Genomic DNA, 20452 nt, shown 5'->3' with positions numbered 1-20452 from the left:
GCAGTTAGATTTGTCATTTATTAGCATTAACTCTGGACATTTTAGCTTTGATGTAATGAATCTTTACATGGTGACGGTTGAACCAAGTATCATTTCCTTATTATTGTGATCAACACTTCCATATTGAATTATACCTAGCAATATGAAAAATAAAAGTGAAAATATCACACGGGTAGAGCGGATCATTGTACATATGTGCTCAAGACATAATGCATATTTCTAAGTAATGTAGTAGCATATTTTGTAATTGATGATAATTAGGAGAGATAGCTCTATGGTGACTAGCTCTGATTGGGAAGGCTCTGGGCGTATTTGTGAAAAGTTAATATTATGTTGTTTTATCGACCATTGTCAGGTATGCTTAACATGTCCATCAAATAAATAGCTGAACCTAATCTGCATTTACCGTAAAACCTGTATTTGAACGCCACCTTTATTTGAAAGTCACCTCTATTTGAGCGTCACTATGGGAGAAGGGTTGAAGAATAGACCGCCACCTTGTAATTGACCGCAACTATTTGACATTCTTAATCTTTACGAACCCATAATAGCAAGTGATCAGTAGAAAAGTATCCACAAAACCGTACAAGTAATAACTTGCCTACATCAATAACAATTATTGAATAGTTCAAGTCTGTATAAGAGTAGTATTGAAGTCCGTTTTCCAACTCCAGGTTTCAGAGCTGTCAACTCTCCCGGATTTTGCGGGACCCTCTCGGAATTGAGATTACCCTCTCGCAAAAATAAAACCTCCCGTTAAACTCCCGGATTTATGTTTTGTGCTCTAGAACACATGTGTCAATCACGCGCTCGCGGGACACATGTGACCCACCACGTCATTTTATGTGGCCCGCGAGAGCTCAACTCATTCGCACCCGATGGAGTTAACTCCCGTATTTATAACGTTGCTAGGCACCCAACGTGAGTTATCTTGCCTTTGAATTTTATCTATTCCTTGTATCGTTATTTTTAAATTACAGAAGAATATTTTTGATTAGTTAAAAAAAGAATTTCTGGCTAATCAAACAAACGTACAAATATGCGTCAATGATGTCTATGGCAAAAGTTATAACTAAAATTCTACACCTTTTTTTGACATCTAGCTAAACCGGAAATCATCACGGTCACTTTAAATTTTATCGTTCGCGATCAATATTTTCAACTTCAAAAGTAAATATGCAGATTCAGAAAGGGTAAGACAGTGAAAAACTGCATAAATCAAATCAAAACATTATTTTTAATGTTTCAAAGTTCATATTAACTTTTAATTTTGTCAATTTGAATCGTTATGCTCAAATGAAAATGCACTTTTTAGGCTGTCAGCCGTAGTCAGACTAAAGCTGTCATTCAATCTTGATAGGATCATATTGATTCTTAGAGCTGCCTATGAAGTCTGAAAAGTCAAGAACAAAGTTACTGAACATATTTTTATTATTTGAAACATGTTTATGACAGTTTCTTTGAGTTATATTGGCATGTAGATTTGCTATGCTTTGGTTTGAAGATCATTTCATAGGAGACTACTCGTCTCCTACACCATTCAGCATTGTACCTGGTGATAATTCTACCTCATGCTAGCTGTGGCCAACCCCTTTAGCAGCTTTCATTGACATTATATTTTTAATAAGTGTTGTTAAAGACAATCTTAATAAAAAGTTTTATATTTAGAAAACTGGTTTATAATGTCAAATTTGCTGTTAGAACATGAGCCCCATCGGGAGCCAAGTGTGCTAGATTTGCACCATTTTGACTAGTTATACTATAAAATTTCCCGGGGAAAACCCCCGGACCCCCCTCCCCACCGAGAGGGACTCTCCCCGCAATACTATTTTCAAACAGGTAGATACAGCCCTGTCCTCATTGCATCAAGCACTAAGGGTAGTTGGGATGTGAGTTAAGCATAATTTTAGAGCTGAACTCCTATGGTAACCTGCCTGGTCCCCATTTAACAACTTGTCCGCTCGCACGAGGCTTTAGACACTAATTTCTCCCTCATTTGCATAGCACCAGGTTGACAGGTCTGCCAAGTTTTGAGGTTTTTTTCGTTAAAAACTGATTGCAACTCCTTAAAAATAATTAGTAATTGTATCAGGCTATTAGTAGTTTCTTTTTTAATACGGTTTTGATACTTCAATGTATGTGAGGAAAATTTGTTGCATTTACGATAAAAAATGTGCTTCTACGTACATGTATTTTGAAGCTAACGTTTTGAGGCTACTTTGATTACACGCTGTTTCTCTTTATTTGCGCTAGAAATTTGTATTTAAAATGGCATGGTGTAAAAGTTTTGCTCTGCTAAAAATTGTTTGTATGGTATCAACTATTTGTATCAACTAGCTCAGCTGTGCAGAAGATGGGTTGAGGTCAGAAAACATCGTTAAAGGTATTGAACTATCAGAAGAACATGAGATTGTTCCAAACAAGCAATAATTAGAACGCAACTGGTCGAGGAAATGATGCTAATTTCTAGTTTTAAAAATATTAATTTTTACTGCTGCGTGTATTATAATTATGGTTTGTTATGACACTTGTTCCTGAATATATATTTTTAGCACTTGATAAATTATTATTATTATAAAATTTTCAGATTTATAGCATATTACTTACTAGCATGATTGCAGTACTCTGAACTCGGCTTTCATAGATCGATGCTCCTAACTCCTCTTCTATTGCACATGAAAAGTCAGTGTTGGCTGCAAACTGTAGCAAACATATCATTGAGGGCAATGAGCTTTTATGCAACCTCGCTAAATATAGTCATAAAAGGAAAATATGTCATCAAATTTAAAACGAAATAAAAAACTCTAAAGCTCCAACAATTTGCAACGTGGGCTATACGTGGGCAACATTGTAGGTTAATTGTAAGAAATAGATATCAACTGGTAGAGACATGTATCAGCTTCCTCAAGTATATTTATTTCAAGGTCTACGACAAATTGGAGGCAAGTTAACAAATCTCTTGCATCCAAAAGAGTTAATGTCCCCGAAGGAGAGTAGGAAGGAGAGTACAAAATATAAGCAACATTCGATTCGCCCGTGAAAGGGTTGAATTTATCTTCTCAACATTATGACGAGGTGTTTGAAAATACAATGCCACCCTTTATTTGAACGTCGCTTCGAATAAATCGCCATTTTAAGGGAAGGGTTGAAAAATAAAGCGCCATAGCTTTCAAATAAAGGTTTTACGGTATATGCGCTATATATACATATATATACTCTTGCTACAGACAGTACTGTTTTGGTTATTGATGCCTCATCAGTGCAGCTCAGAGTCAGCAAGGGAGATAGATCCTATTGCCAATGATAAGCCCTATGACACATGCACACACACGCTTATATACCATATATAATATATACATATATATTAAATATATGGTCAGTTGGACAGTAGAAGTTGATGTTATGGATGTACATGTGTGGGAAAACATTAATGCTGCTGTTGAACCTGTTTGTGTGGCATCAATGAGGTGCATTCACATTTTGTTGTTAGATAGTGAGAGGTTATCAGTAGACGGTTACTTTACAGATAGTTTAGTGACACTGTCACAGCTTCTCTTGCCAGTAGTTCATATTCAGTACTGTTCTTCCCTGCAGTTGCTACGATGGTTGCTCTCTTTCCCCTATGTAGCTGTGCGCTAAATTCATATTTATTTATATCAGCCAGTGGTCCGTGCTTTCGAATACTTATCGCCTGTAGTCTGTGCTTTCGAATACTTATAGCCCATGGTCTGCACTTTGGAATACTTATAGCTTATGCTATTCGCTTATGCTTACAGTTTTTAAACATACTCATTTTAAACATCGCCTCAAGAAATGGTGTTATCAATTCCGTCATTCATATTGCATGTCATAAATATTTTAAAATAATATATGTAGGTATTAGAACTACTTGCATTGGAAAAGAACAAATGGCTGAGCGCAAAATTCTTGTAACTTCATATAGCACAAAAGAGAAGTTACAACAATTTTGCAATCAGCCCACAAAATATTTTGTGAACTGATTTTAAAATGGAGTTTTCATTAACTCTTTGGCAATGCTATTTCTAATTGGCTAAACTATGTTTAGGCACTTTCATTTCAAGAGTTTAAACACCAAGAACACCAGCCGCTAGCGCAGAGAGGGTTGCTGTTTACCCTGACGGTTTATGATGCTCGTGTCACCAAAAATGCCTATCAAATTTTAGTGTCTTACGTGCACCATTACAGTGATCATACTTGTCACTACGCTAGTGTATGCAGTTTAGTACAACTGCTATTGCAGCTTGCCATCCTGACTGCGCACATCCGAGCACTTGTCCAAGCTTGGCAAATCATCCGATGTTTTCTTTCGCAGGCACTTTTATACTCAACTACTTGTTGTCATCGCATTTATTAAACTCACTCTGGCATGCACAAGGTATTCAAAAGAACTAACGTCGATGCGTCTATTCACCGCAAGTCTCGCCTCATTTCCTTTCGTTCTTTTCAATTCTCCATCTGTGTCCGGGAATAGATTGGTTGAAAAGTTGCGCTTTTAACCAGTCGATGATGGGTAATCTAGACTGAGATGTATTCAAAGTATTCAGTGAATCTTCTACATTTAGTTATGTCCATCAGTTACATACATGTACATAGTTGATGTAAATTATATAATGAAGCTGTTTTCATAGTTCTATTTGAAGTTGTCTTTTCTGATTACAGTCGATATGCATAGACTGTTACGTTGAGACGGTGAACACTAGCAATGAGAAGATTATTCTCTGTAAAATATGCAGTGAGAAGAGAGAGGTGAGTCAATACTTATGTTCCCATGACACGGTTAATCCATAGGTTAATCCATAGGTTAATTCATCGGTTAATTCATAGGTTAATCCATAGGTTAATTCATTGGTTTATTCATAGGTTAATCCATAGGTTAATCCATAGGTTAATTCATTGGTTAATCCATAGGTTAATCCATATGTTAATCCATAGGTTAATTCATAGGTTAATCCATAGGTTTCATCCGCAAGATGAAAATTTCAAAAACCCGCCAGTCAAGCAAGTTTTGTTACTCACAAATTTTTACCCAAAGTTTTATGATTGTGAAAGATGGAAACAGCACTTGCGAACGATGCATAAGAAAATGTCACGCAAGCAATTCCATTTTGAGACTTTTCACCCTTCAGTCGTTTTTATTTCGATTTGAGCAAAAATCATTATATTTTTTAACAAAGCCTCCACTTCAATTCGAAGTCCGCTGAAACACCTATCGCACAGTAACTTAACATGCACAACCCAAAATCCGCTTAATGGAAACTGTTTGTTACGGTATCTATGTTTAAGCTAGCATCAATTTTCTGAGGCAGGAAAATACTCGAAGTTTGTAGTCAGGCAAGGCATTGGCAACCATCGTACTTGCTGTCGACCCTTCTCTGCTGTATCCAAATGTGATTCTTCTGCGATCAACTGAAGCCCTCTGTGATCCAACTAACCCTATTGCAGTTTGTAAAAAGTTGCAAGAGCAGTTCCAACGAAAGACTTGGGTTAATGAATTTGCCCTACGAAGACGCCCGAGTACTTACTAGCTCTAACAATGCACTTACAGTGTGGAAATAAAATTAATGAACACATCAAATCTATAACAGGCGTATTCGAAGGGCTATCTGTAATTGATGCAGCAATGGAAGAGGAGAAAAAGGAAGTGACTTTACCGGCTAGCTTACTGGAGTCATAAAATGTTTTAGTTACGGCATGGGAAGCGAATGCTGAAGTTTCGAAGATGGAAGTAGTGGTTGAGCCATAGGCCTATTAACTATATTTAATATAGTATACTATACTTAGTATAGTTGATAGATCTATGGATTAAACGATTGTTTCACAGAGAATCCAAACATCAGGAAGTTGCAGGTAAGGTGAACAATAAAATGGAAAAAAGGATGCCTGCTCGGCAAGGCTCAAAATAGCAAAGGATTACAATGTTATGGATATTCCAGCTATGGGCACATTCGTTGTTTCTGTTCTCAAAACCAAAGTAAATGTGGCCATGTAAAAAGAAACCATCCATGCACAGAGCTAAACAAGCTGTAGCGTACTGGAATGGCAGCTCAAAAGATGAAAAAGCAGTATTCGTTGCTGAACCCAGGTTGATTTATTATACATATTTTTTGATAAGAGAAGGTGAGAGAAGTGGTAAGTGTATAATTGATTCAGATGAGTTGTTACTTTGATCGTAGAATTATCTACTGAAGGTGTTGAAAGAGTTTACCTGTTCAATACACTGTACATTCCTGAACTGTCATATAACCTCATGAGTGTAACGAAAGCATCGGAAGCTAGACTAATTACAAGGTTCAAAGGCAATGGCTGTGAGATTGTCAAAAAACGTAATCAGCAAATTGCTGTAGCAAGAAGAATTGGTAGTTTGTTTCGACTACAGTGCTCAATACATGAAGCTGTACATGTCGTTGACAGTAAACATGGTCCCAAGAAGATATATGGCATAGTCTTTATGCAATATGACATACCCAATCAAGAGCAAGACTGTTGTCTTCAGCAAGTTTGTAAAATGGAAAGCTTTGGCTGAAAAGTTCTTAGGGCTTGAAGTAAAAAGGCTGTGCTCTGACAATAGTGGCTGGTATAAGTACAAAGTGTTTGAGAACTATCTAAAGAAAGAAGAAATTAGGTATGAGTTTACTGTTCCAACAACACCTGAGCAAAAAGGCATGGCAGAAAGAACTAATAGAACTCTGACGGAAATAACTAGATGCCTCCTAACCGATCTTAAAATGCCTGCTGAATTCTGTGCAGAAGCTTTTGCAACCGCCACCTATTTGAGAAACAGGTGACCATACATACTATTCAGGGCCAGACACCACATGAGGCTTGGTTTAGAGTTAGGCCATCTGTTAGTCACCTTTGACGATATGGATGTGCTGTGTATGCTCATGTACCAAAAGATGACAGGATAGAGCTTGACTCCAAGTCAAAAAAATGTGTTTTGTTTGGCTATGGGGCTAGTGTAACAGGTTATGGGTTGTATGACCTAAAGCGACAAAGGGGGATGGGGAGCAGAGGTGTTACATTTAATGAGGGCAGGAATAGTTGTGAAAACCTGACTCCAGGCCAGGAGTGCAAGAGACATGTACAGATCACACCAGGCCAGGAATGTCAACAACAAAAAATTAACTGATCCAAACCAGAATTATCAAGGATGTCAAGAGTTACGAAGATCTGCTCAACAGCGAGAGGTCACCAGAATTCCATGTTCCAGTACTCATTAATGTTGTTCAAAAGTAGTAGTAAACCATGTACGGTTGCCGAGGCAATGCAAACAGATATTAACTCGCTATTGGATCACGACATGTGGGAACTAACGGCATTGCCCAAAGGCAGTTGGCAGTAAATGAGTGCTTAAAACGAATACAGACTCTGATGGATATATAGCGCGCTACAAAGCAAGGCTCATGGTACAGAGATTCAATAAAGCGTTTGGAGAGGATTATGATGAAATATTTTTTCCTGTGGGAAAAATGGAGTCACTCAGAATGCTTTTGGGTGTCTCCAAGAGACATGGCTTTCATGTTCACCAAATGGATGTGACCACATTATATCTTAATGGTAAGCTAGTTGAAGAAGGGTATACAAAGCTTTCAAAGGTTTTGTGAGAAAAGTAAACAAAATTGTTTGCAAATTACGAAGAAGCATTTATGGATTGAAGCAGTCCCCAAGGTGTTGGAATGTACAGTTGAACAAGCAACTCCACACAGTGGGGGTGAAACAAATTGAAAGTGATTCCTGTATCTACCAAGCTTCAGAAAGAGAGATGCTGTATATTGCTATATATGTTGATGATATAGTGATTGCTGCGAAATCAGAGGCTGATACTCAACAAGTGTGAACTTGCCAAATGCTTTGCAGTCAAGGATATGAGAAAACTGCATTACTTCTTTGGCATGAAGATCATACAAGAGCCTGTAGCTTTATCTGGACTGGACAGCATCTAGAAAAAGTGCTGACAGACTGACATGGAAAACTGCAACCCATTGGCCACTCCAATCAAAATATGTGTTAGGCTCGAGGAATCAAATGACTCTGAACAAGCTGCAGACCGGTTGATTCCGTTTTCGTAGAGAGAAACTGGGCATGTTTGAAATACCAGCAAGTAAAGAGTGTTGAAGTATGTACTGGTTATAAGTAGATGATGTCACATGACCTTGAGAATAACTGTCTTACATACGGACACTTGGTTTAACCAAGCATGTGTGCTTTGGTTGTGTAACTACTTTTAGCATTGCCATTATGCCCTGGTTTACTACATGTATGTTTTGTTATTGTGCGTCTCATGTATTCCGTCTTATGTTTCTCCATCTCATATGTCTCTTGTCTCATACGTCTTCTGTATCATATGTTTCCCGTCTCATATGTTTCCCGTCTCATATGTTTCCCGTCTCATATGTTTCCCGTCTCATATGTTTCCCGTCTCATATGTTTCCTGTCTCATATGTTTATCGTCTCATATGTTTCCGGTCTCATGTTTCTTGCCTCATATCTTTCCCATCCCATATCTTTCCCATCTCATGTTTTCCATCTCATGTTTTCCATCTCATATGTTTACTGTCTCACATGTTTCCCGTCTCATATGTTTCCCGTCTCATGTTTCCCGTCTCATATGTTTCCCGTTTCATATGTTTCCCATCTCGTGTTTCTTACCTCATGTTTCCCGTTTCGGGTTTTCTGTCTCATATGTTTCCCGTTTCATGTTTCATATCTTTCCTGTCCCCTAGTTTTCCTATCTCATGTTTCCCGTCTCATATGTTTCCCTTCTCATATGTTTCCCTTCTCATATGTTTCCCATCTCGTGTTTCTTACCTCATGTTTCCCGTTTCGGGTTTTCTGTCTCATATGTTTCCCGTTACCCATGTTCCCCATCTCTTATGGTTCTCTTTCAATTGCAATTAATGACTGTCTTTTCTTATTTATGTTTCCTGGTTTCTTTTAGAGGTTTTGGTTCCTAACCAAATTCTTAACCAATCCCAAACCAGAGGCAGCTTCCCATTTTATGTACTTATGTTTCATAACTTTGTTTTTCCAGGCAAGTTAAGCTTCTTCGTTTAAAGCTATGACTATGTTATCCCTATAATTTTGATTCTCTCTTCGTGTCTATTATAGCCTCAGGTTAAGCAGTTTGTAATGCGAACATGAACACATATCAATCACTAATATCTCCTTGTCCTTCTAGTCCTTTCTGCTTTTGGCTCAGACATTTAATAGATAGAATGTAGCCTATTCCTCTCTACCTATTCGCTTAGTCTTGTGTTCCACTCCCTCATTGAGCACAGTAAATAACATGCGAGTATCTTCCTCTTTATCCTTATCATCTGTTTATTACTCTTATCTTGCTATGCTGCGGGCTAAATTGTTTATGAATTGTAATCTCTGTAATAAAGGTGTATCACACCATATGGCCATGTACATTATGTGTGTCACGACTATTTGCTTAGTTCTAAGTTCCCCTAACACCTCCTTTTATGCACACAAAGAAGAAGCAGTGATTCAGCGTTACTATTAAAACAGCTTCTTGAATTTTGGTAAAAACGTTCCCTGGCACCACATTCCTTGACCTCTCCACTAGTAACAAGCAGCAGGCGTGATTCGCTTCCATTTAAATTACGTGCAGCATTTACCTAATCCGCTAGTCACTAGTTAGAGCTAAAAGGAAGCTGAAGGACTTGGCATAAAAAAGTAAACACATTCCACCCTTTCTCTACCGTTGTTTGTGCAACCAGCATCTACTCCCAGCATTCCCTCAACCTGCACTTACTAGTACAAGTACAGAATGCAGTGGATTGTGTAAGGCACAAAACTTCTCTTTGTCTCTTACATGTATGTTGTCTCTCAAGGAAAACTGCTATCTTGAGAGAAGAGAAGCAACCTGAGCAAATGTTGATGACAGTCCAATGGCACTTGAGTCAGTTGAATCACCTGCCCAGGGTTGCTAAGTGCTCAGTGTCAACATTGTTGACTTAAAACGCCACTGGGCAGTGTCTCTGAGAGCAAATCAATCTCTCCTTAAGTGCATAGTATACCAAGCCAAGGTGTTACGGTGGTCACTTCGCTGGCTCCATTAGCTAGCTCATAACAATTCCATCTTCTTCTCTCCGCTTCTCTTCTAATTTTGATAATTCGCTGCAGTTCACTGCTTACTTAAACTGCTTTGCCCTTTGTCTGACACTGAGGTCATCTCTTTAACATTTTCTCTTGTCTGATAACTAGAACCTGACAGGCTGGTGTATGTTGGATTATGTTTAGTTCTGCTGGACATATACTGTGGCATCTACACTTAGCCTATGTTGCCAGGGTAAAGGGCTGTCAGACACATTTAGAACTATATAGAAGTGTTAAAAACTGTGTGTTGGTGTTGCTTAGCAGCACTTTTTAGATATGTCATTAAGTCATTAAAAAAGCCACTGCTTTTGCTGTGGTGACTATAACGAGACATTATGAGATGCTATGATTGTTCATTGATAAAAAAACATCACAATACATCCTTTTTTATATGTGATAGTAAGCTTATGATTTCTGACAACTTTGTAAAATGCAAAGTGCTAACAGAGTGAGCTGATAAGAGGGAAGGGATACAAAAAACCTTCCATTGAACCAATGAGTGAATGCGCTAACTCAGCGATGCCCATCTCAAGGTTTATGTAACCATCCCTTTTCATTGATTTTTAGCTGCTTCTAGATTTTTACAAGACTTTTTAAGACCAGCGGTGTTGACCTGCCGGGCATCTGACTGACATTTCAGATAACACTCCGATCCTTACAATTGACTTTCTTTTTTAGCTGTGGAAAAAGTCTGGGGCGTGGTTTTTCGGTGAGCTTCCACCGTATGCCGATGTGCCCGAGCAAACACCGTGCATTTATGCGACAAATCGACCCCTTACACCACCAGTGAGTCCGATTCAACGTCGAAAGGCATCCTCAAGAAAAAGCTCAACGGCGACAACCATTTCGGAGTCAGTGTCCACAGGGCTCGGCAAGGAGGTACAGATAAACATCATTCAGTGCAAGCGAGGTGAGTTGATTACTTACGAAGAACCCAATTAAATATTGATGTTAGTTCTTTACTTTTTCCTGGGAGGTCAACAGCTGCCAGATATCTGTGATTATCCCTGTTTTTCTCTACGATCAATGATAAGAGAGCTGATGGGGCGTCTCAGCAGTTTTCAAAAGCCTTAATAAAAGAGGAATGCACTTATAAAATAATCTCTCTGCAGCCACTTGTTGTTGATGACTTTGTTGCTAATAGCATCATCAATATAAAAAATAAAAAAAAATTGTTTCTTCACCCCGGATACCCCGTATGGGTGGTAAATTCTGCTCTAACTTGGGTCTCCTACCAGAGACCTGGGAGTTTGAGCACTCGTCTCAAGATCTTAGCTGTTCCCAATAGCGCACTTTTCTGCAACTCACCTGAGTTGATTGTTGTTGGTATTTGGGCAAGCCACATTTTATGTGCCGGTGTTATTGCGCCCAGTGCCCCAATGACTACTGGGATTACGGTTGTTCTTACATTCCAGCATTTTTCAATTTCTTCTCCAAGAGGGAGATATTTTTCTACCTTTTCTTTTTCTTTGCTGGCTATATTGTAGTCATTGGGTACTGCTATATCTATTATAGTAGCCCTCTTGTTCTCCTTGTCTACCACCACTATATCTGGTTGGTTTGCTAGGACATGCTTGTCAGTTTGGATGTAGAAGTCCCAGAGGATCTTAGCGCGGTCATTTTCATTGACTTTACCAGGAGCTTCCCACCAGTGTTGTGGTTTATTAAGGCCATACTCATCACATAGACTTCTATACACAATACCTGCGACATGATTATGCCGCTCAGTGTATGCGTTCCCTGCTAGCTGTCTGCATCCACTGATGATGTGTTGGATGGTCTCAGGTGCATCTTTGCACAGTCTGCATCTAGGATCGTCTCTAGTGTGATAGATTTTCGTTTGGAGTTGCCTTGTTGGGAGCACTTGCTCCTGGGCTGCCATGATTAGCGACTCTGTATTTGCCGTTAGGTTTCCTTTGTTCAGCCACATATATGTCTGGTGAAGATCGCCAACCTTAGATATTTGTTGGTGGTAAGCACCATGAAGAGGTTTCGTATGCCAGTCAATTTCCTCATCATCAGGGCATAGGTCCGTTGTGAGAGCAGCCGATTGAAATTCAGCTAGCAAATTATCTGAGATGGCCATGGAGGCTGCATATGCTTTGATGCTTCGCTCCTCCTCTTTCACTGTCTGCTGTACACTTTTGAGTCCCCTACCGCCATCTTTCCTATCAAGATACAATCTAATAGTATCAGATTTTGGGTGGAGTGCTCCATGCATGGTCAGCAGTTTACGAGTTGCTATATCTGTTTCTTTGATGGCTTCCTCAGTCCACTTTATTATGCCTGCTGGATATCTTATTACTGGCAGTGCGTAGGTATTTATTGCCATGATTTGGTTCTTGGCATTGAGCTGGCTCCGTAAGACCTGCCGAAGGCGTTTCTTGTATTCGGTAATGGCTTTGTGACGTACCTCGGCTTCGTGGTTGATGTCGCTTTGCATAATCCCCAAGTACTTGTACCCTTCTTCTATATCTTTGATGGTACCATTTGGCATTCTTAGGCCATCTGCGAGCATAGAATGGCCATATATATATATATATATATATATATATATATATATATATATATATATATATATCAATATATATATAGCATCATCAATATATATATGTAGCATCATCAATATATATATAGTATCATCAATATATATATAGTATCATCAATATATATATATATATATATATATATATATATGTAGGAGCTTGATTAGTAGTACTAACCCCTCCAGATAATATCACTCATTTCTGTAAGAGCTGAATCTAAAATTTAGATATTAGAAGTTTGGACAAGTTTCAGGAGCAGCAAACCTGATTTACTAGTTTTAATAAGTTTGACTGGCTAGAAAAGCTTTCAGTTTATAGCATTGCCTTTGGTAACCATACGTCTCTCCATAATGTCTCTCTTTTACTCGTCATTCCCAACTCTATGTCTCTTCTTTAATTGCAATTCCTAACTTTATGTCTCTCATTTTTCATTGTGTTTCCTCCTACTCGATACATAACGGAACATCGTCCTTAGACTAAACTTGTCATGCGGAAGTCAATCAGTAGTGGCTAACCTTCTACAATGCCTCATGTGACTTTCACCGTAGCTTATGCTCAGGATTATAGCTGTAGATAGGGCAGCACGGGATGGCCGTAAAATCAACTCCTGCAATGAAATAGTTGCATGAGTTCGCCGGAAGACACATTGTTATTTTAATTAAGTCGTTTCGTAAAATTATGTTTATATGGTTTATATTTGTTATAGCATAAAGTAGATAGAATGTAATATCATATTGCATGTACTTAGCTGGCTTTAGTTACACTCTACAAACCACTACGAAGGTTATTGTCACAAGTTTTATATACTTCTTAGTGTTTGATAAGCAAAAACTTAATTGGTAAAAATTGATCAACCATCCCAAAAACTTGGTTGGTGAATTAACATAACATTTGTTCGATCTTGAACATAGGAAACAATTTTTTTTGTTGGTATCATAATGATTTTAAACACTTTTATGTTTAGACCTACTATGGTGTTAACAATTGCTAACTTAAAGGTTGACTTGCAACAAAATTCACATTACAGTTATTTGATATGAAAAGATTCACCAAGTCTTACTCTGTTGTGTTGTAGGGGCAAAATATGTGGAAAGGTGATTACAAGCTCTTAAAAGCTCAAAAACGAACAGAAAATCGCAGCCACATGAGACAGCTGTAGTTTGGATTCTCTTTCTAAAACGGCTCAAATGTGACAGAGTTGTGAAAGATGGTTTCCGTTTGCAGTTTCATGCAACTTTATTCGTCACAATATTTTCACAAATGTACTTCATGCATTCAATAAAACCATGTTTATTGTTCTTACGCGTCTGTTTTATTGTCATCGTAATGCTGTCAATTTTAGCAGTGATATCCTATAACTTACCATAACAATTTGTTTAGTTTTTTAGCCTTAGCTTGAAGGAGTACATATCATTGTCTGATAATCATGACGAGCCTGTTGGTCACTTGTGATAATCGAAAAGTGCTGCAGAAATTATTTGCGAAGTATTGGGTCACATGATCAGATTACGACTTGACGATTAGACCAAACCGAAACAAAACTGTAAAGTAGTGAGCGTCTATATTTGAAACAGGGTCTTCGGTAAAACCCGAACTGTTTGTCATAAACTATTGCTACGATAAGTTTTATATTGAGCTTTTTCACGTGAGAACATCACGTGACAAGACAATAACCAAATTTCATGACTACGTCATCGAAATAAAGAGATTCCAATCTTCGGCGGCTTTTCGATTTTGAGCTTTCAAGAGCTTGTGCTCACATTTCCACATATTTGGCACCTATGACACAAAAGAGTAAGACATGGTGAATCTTTTGATACCAAATAACTATAATGTGAATTTTATTGCAAGTCAACTTTTAAGGGTTTTCATTTGACTGGCTGGCGGCTCTCTATGATGATTGGTTTTGATTGACTACATTTTGTAGATTCCGATGACTCGGATGATGACAGCTCAAGCTCCTCCAGCGTGATAAGCTATGAAAGCTCCATCTTCAAATTTGGAAAATGTAATTATTTACAACTGTCATATTGTGGGTTCAGAGGCTTGGGATATCAAGGGAAAGGTTGGATTACCCTATAGAGGCTGTTGGGCATATCTTTTATGTTAGACTTCAATGTTTGAGCAGGTGTCTGTATGTCAGGTCATTTTAATACAGTAGTTACTAGTTATACTCGTTTATGCCATAACACTATGGCTGCTTTCAAGTGCTTGAGTATTCATCTTGGAGTTGATCAGTTACTCTTTAGTCATGTGTATATTTACATTTCTCTTAGTAAGGGTGAAGCGCGCGGTGCGATGATGAGGTAGCGGGTATTCTTTCTGCGGCGGTTAATAGAATGGTATGTCGTATTTACAGGGCAGCAGACGAGGTATAAACTGTTTAGTGTGACACGGCTTTATTATTATCTAGCTTATGTGTTTTCTTCAATTGGTCATTTTCATATTTTCAAATTATTACACGCTTCTCAGCAGTGTGAAGGAGTCGTGAGACAGCACTGTGTGTAGCTCATTTCTCAAAGCATGCCAAAGAAGTTGTTTATATTTGAATAAGTCTTACAAGCTTTCAAAGTCATATTTTGCAAGTTGTTATCAACCAATCAGAAAACCACTGATCGTGGCGAGATGTCTGTACTATTGAGGTCAGCTGAATTTAATATCTGGTTCTCCGCTGGTACCCACAAGGACCATGAGAGGCTTTTGATGCGATGCTCTTGAGAAAGTATTTGGTTTTATTAATGGTCTGTAAAGTTTGAGGTGTTATTATTGACTAATGCTAGCCGACATACATATATATACATGTACAGTCAAACATGGATAACTCGAACTTCACGGGACCGAGCAAAAGTGTTCGAATTATCAGAGCGTTCAAGTTATCAGAGCACTGTCACAAGTCCATGTATTTACTTATTTATTAGTAGATACATGTACATATGCAAACTATAATATAAATCAAAAGCACAAATGGTTTGTTTCAAATTAAATGCTTCTAATGTAAAGTTTAAAACGTTTTTATCAAAAAGTATAGAGATTTTTCTATCACTTGAGATTGGTTTGTTGTTTGAGGTGATGTTATTGCCAGGACGTTTTTTTAGATTGACATTGGCAAAACTTGATCGTTGTTGAAATGCTCAAAAGAAAAGACATCTTTTTCTTTTGAGCGTTTTACCCACGATCAATTTTGCCGACTTTTCTTGAAGTTTATGCAACTTCAAGAAAAAGTTACCAAAGAAAAATCCCTTACTTTACCTGGGATTCGTTAAGAGCAACACTCCGAGGCAGTTCAATTAAAAGTTTTACGAGGTTTAACGGTACATTGTATATCACTCACGCTTTTTGAATGGATACTTATTGAATGTACACACGTATTCTGTGTTTAGGTCAAACGATGAATAGTTTTTTTGTAGCTCAGACAAGGTATACGTTTAATAAGAACAATTTTAAGACGTTTTAAACATTCAACATTCCGACGTTGATTCAACACGGAATCAACGTCGGAAAACTATTCGTCACGGGCTAGCCGGGTCACGCACTCAAGGATTTTCGCCACGCACATACAAAACAACATGCTGTTTTTGTTTTGTATGTGCGTGGCGAAAATCCTTGCGCGCGTGACCCGGCAAGCCCGTGCTATTAATCGTATAGCAGTGTAAATCAAATTTGACCAAACCTTTAGAAAAGTCATTGACAAAGTTATTTTGCCGATGGTGGTAATAACAACGCTTATGAATTACGAAAATATGAGGTTTACCTCTATGGCTTTGAATAAAGTGATTTTCTAAAGCGATAACAACCGTTTCGGTAGCCGTTGGGCAAAAAAACAGTTCGAATTAACAGTGTTGAGTTCGAGTTATCTATAGCAATTTATCATTACGTGGGAACGGACCAAAGAAACTGTTCGAATTAACCATGTTTTCGAGCTATCCGTGGCCGAGTTATCCATGTTTGACTGTATATGCCTGAGGCAATCTTTCTGTCCAGCTATCCACATAAATCACCTACTTCTAAACTTATTGAGAATTCTTTAAGGTTCTGCAGAGAAAATCAGATAACTCCTGTAGTCATCCTTAGTTCACTTTGCACATTTTAATTTCAACAAATCAACTAGGATACTGAAATTTTGGGCATTGTGTTTGAGCACAGTTCATTTTTCGGTATTTTATAGCGGCTGATCCAGATTGCATCAGTCTTGGCTCTCAGTATCTCAGGAATCATCCTCTCCTGCATTCTCGCAGAAGCGACGATTCCACTGCGAGCACTGTGACTATGGAAGAGCGGGAGTTCAGTGGCACAGAGAGTCTACAGGATCTCCAGAAAGTTTCTCTCCTTCCAACTTTAGGTATTGCTTAGGGTGTTTCCCCTGCCTATTTTCCTCGTCCATCAACAGAATAGATATTCTATTCTGCTGATGGATGTGGAAAATCAGTCTGTATACACTCCGGAGTTATCATCTCTTGTAGGTTGGTTAGGCGCTTGCTTTTATACACTGTAATGACAACCCTGTAAATAATAATAATTAATTATAGTCTTTTTACATTTTCTCTTTTCATTTTCATATGCTGAATAGTCATGGCCATAGAATTACCTTCCCTAGAGAAAAATTTGCCAAACATTGACCGAAGGCTTGGTTGATGCTTCCCACGATCCAATTTGTATAGGGGTTTTCACTGCATTTCATCACGATTTTTTTAGTGTTTATCAATTGTGGTAGATGAAGTTTTTCAGGGTCTATACATACAATGTACTAAAAATCTTTACACAATAATATGTCGTTGTGTTATCAGGAGAGATAATTTCATATTTGTGTGGTTTGTTGCAGATTTAGTTCTTCCTCCCAAGCCTTCCAAGAAACAAGCCTTGGAGGTGAGTTTCAAAACAGACAACTCTTCTGATATGGAGGGCAGTCTTTCCTTTTCCATGCAAGAAGGCATCAAACGCTGCCAGTCAGTCCCTGATGCAGAGCTCAAAGATGTTAATATTGAAGTAGAACAAGACACGACATGTGAGTTTCTCCCTTTGCGTCGACAAAACCTAACTCACATGTTTTAAATAAATAAGAATTGTTGTCCAGGATGCACCGGTAAGAGATCTTGCCTTTTGTACTTACAGCACCATTTGGTACCATCATATACAGCATATTCTACCGTGAGCAGGAGGAAACACTTGAGGTGGAACTATACGCTGCACAGGTATGTGTCTGTCTTAGATAGCCCTGCATAGGTACGTGTCTGTCTTGGATAGCCCTGCATAGGTACGTGTCTGTCTTGGATAGCCCTGCACAGGTACGTGTCTGTCTTAGATAGCCTATGCAGGTGACACAGAGCTTTCCAAGAGTTTATCATAAGTGGTAGTTGTGTTCCACCTTCACTATTAGTACTACTTTATTCGACCTTGAAAGTTTCTCAGCTGAAAAGAGAGCAGACGATTAGGCATTTTTTACTGAATAACGTAACACTACTCGACAGATATACTCATTGTATGTTATAACAAATTGTTGGTCTTTGTAGAATCTTCCGGATGGCGGTACAGCTTGCAATGCCTATGCCTCCGTCAACCTTGTACCCAGTGTGGGAAATGTAGGTTGTCTATTTCTTACTTCTTGTATGTTGTCAGTTTATATATAAGTATTCTCTTCCTTGCTTTGCACTCACAATCTTTTCTTCTGTTCTAAGTCACGGAAGCAGCGGACTCAAACAAGGCCAAACTCTTTGGCACCCCAGTGGAAAGAAAAACTTGTATATTTCGGAGTTTCCCTTGATGATCTTCACAACAAATCCCTTATGTTAGTACCAAATACCTATCATTTCTGGTTGGAGCAACTGAAAAGGACATATGTGTTGATGTCCGTTTCCTAATCTACTTCATGTTTTTAGTTGTGTCGGAACAAAAAGAATAGAAATATTTAGTTTCATGCTACCCTATGCTGAATCATATTCTTGCCTTACAGGGAAAGACAACTTCAAACGCATCTTGGATTTATCATGCCCATTTACCATACTAGCGTATAGCTCATATAGAGGTCTGAGAATTGAACTCGCTAGTGCAAATTAAGATAGAATCTTTTAAAAAGGGTATTTAATTAATTGATTGGATTCATAAACTGCCATTTGCCACTCTGTTTGCGAATTGGCGGGCGCCATAGCAGCATTAAAGCTCTATGATTCCCAGCACAGTCATTGCTTGAGGTTATGTAAGTACATCTGATAGTCTGTACCTAAACTATTGAATTTAAATTCTTTGAACATTTGTTCAAAGTTTCCAATCATCACATTAAGCTTGTCATCGTAAAAAACTTTTATCCTCTTCGTTTCTTGGCTCTGCTACTCTTATTTTAATACTGAGCAATTGTCGGAGCATTTGGTGACGAAATACTCCAGTTTTTTCAGAATGAATTTACTTGAAAATTAAGATGGCCGGCCAGTTGGAACTTTCCTCGCATGCATTTGCTCAGCTGCTTCAGATATTCCGAGATATCCGTCAGGAAAACCAGATTGTTCAGCTATGATAGACAGGTCATTTTGGCTTCTGCCATTTTTAACAGATTTTTATCACATAAAAAATCATACGCAAAGTCCTTGATGAGGTATTAATTCCACCGAAAAAACAAACGCACTTCTGTATGGAGAAGAAGTTTGTCATAATGTTCATCTACTTCATCCAGAAATTGGCAAAATTCTCTTTTTTTCAAAAATGCAGTTGCGAACACTAACACGACATTTTTTGTCTGTAATGAATTCCTACTAACCAATTTCTGATGTGTTGTGCAGTGATAGATCAGCATAGAACTCGTTCTGAGCGCAGAATCCAAGGCTACATCCAGTCATAGCTGGTTGGGAACCCCTACGTTATAGCATCGTTGCGCATTAATATACACACGCTTGACCGCTCTTTGAATCTATAAAACAAGAGCAGTAAACCCGGCTTTACTCAGGATTTTTTTTATTATCAATATGATAGTCTGCAGGTGGGTGTTTAAGAGGCTGATTCTCAGGAAACGGATGGAGTTTAAAAATCAATTATTTTTAGCCACCTGATGAAAGGCGCGGAGCATATGCATGTGAAGTTTTGATGAAATCAGACAAAAAAAGTGGAAACACATGAAATTTTTACAGACTAACAGACAAGACACGATGATGGAGTGTGGTTTATTAATAGAGATATATAAACTTTATTCTAATACAATTTGAGAAGTTCTTTAAAATATCTAATTAATTTTGCTTTTAATTTGCATTTAATTATAGTTGCGTATTAATTTTGTTAGTTTGCATCAGAAGTATTTGTTTTTCATCTATTATTATATTTCTTAGTTTCTCAGTGATCGACGAGCGTCTGATAGGATCTGATGTCGTGATAGGGGAACACAGGATGCCCCTTCAAACTATTAAATCTCATGAGCTCACTCACTACCATGTCCTCCTAGACAAGAAGGCAACGGTACGTCTTTAGTTACCAGTTCTCATCTACATCTAACAGAGACCAGTATGGCCCTATGTATTCTGAAATTATACCTGGTATGCCGCTCAGTACACAGTACTTGAATGCTGATGCAGGTGCTCTGTCAACATGCTGTCTCTTTTTCATCTTACGACGTTTATAAACTATGTTTGTTGTAGTTGGAATCTGATGAGGCGTCAGGAAGAGATAATCGAGGGAAGATCCAACTCACTCTAAGATACGACAGGTCAAGCTCTCAGCTCTACGTCGGTGTTGTTAGATGTGTAGCCCTTGGGGCTGTTCGTCGAGACGGCTACGCAGATCCTTATGTTAAACTGTAAGTTACG

The 20452-nt window shown here is 38.3% G+C and overlaps 1 protein-coding gene across 3 annotated transcripts in view; it reads left to right on the top strand.

The window, feature by feature from the left end:
* The window catches only part of LOC137389895 (rabphilin-3A-like), a 30674-nt gene that overhangs the window by 7081 nt on the left and 3141 nt on the right, over positions 1 to 20452 (top strand). For all 3 annotated transcript variants that reach the window (XM_068076052.1, XM_068076051.1, XM_068076050.1), the window contains exons 5-14: positions 4681 to 4767; positions 10804 to 11035; positions 14599 to 14679; positions 16837 to 17010; positions 17491 to 17673; positions 17781 to 17860; positions 18179 to 18247; positions 18344 to 18453; positions 19979 to 20105; positions 20285 to 20442. In XM_068076052.1, coding sequence (XP_067932153.1) covers positions 4681 to 4767; positions 10804 to 11035; positions 14599 to 14679; positions 16837 to 17010; positions 17491 to 17673; positions 17781 to 17860; positions 18179 to 18247; positions 18344 to 18453; positions 19979 to 20105; positions 20285 to 20442 — 1301 coding nt within the window. The remainder of the gene's footprint in view (positions 1 to 4680; positions 4768 to 10803; positions 11036 to 14598; positions 14680 to 16836; positions 17011 to 17490; positions 17674 to 17780; positions 17861 to 18178; positions 18248 to 18343; positions 18454 to 19978; positions 20106 to 20284; positions 20443 to 20452) is intronic.

The sequence above is a fragment of the Watersipora subatra genome, chromosome 3, assembly GCF_963576615.1.
Source record: "Watersipora subatra chromosome 3, tzWatSuba1.1, whole genome shotgun sequence".
Classification (NCBI taxonomy): domain Eukaryota; kingdom Metazoa; phylum Bryozoa; class Gymnolaemata; order Cheilostomatida; family Watersiporidae; genus Watersipora; species Watersipora subatra.
This window is presented reverse-complemented; position numbering and strand designations above follow the sequence as displayed.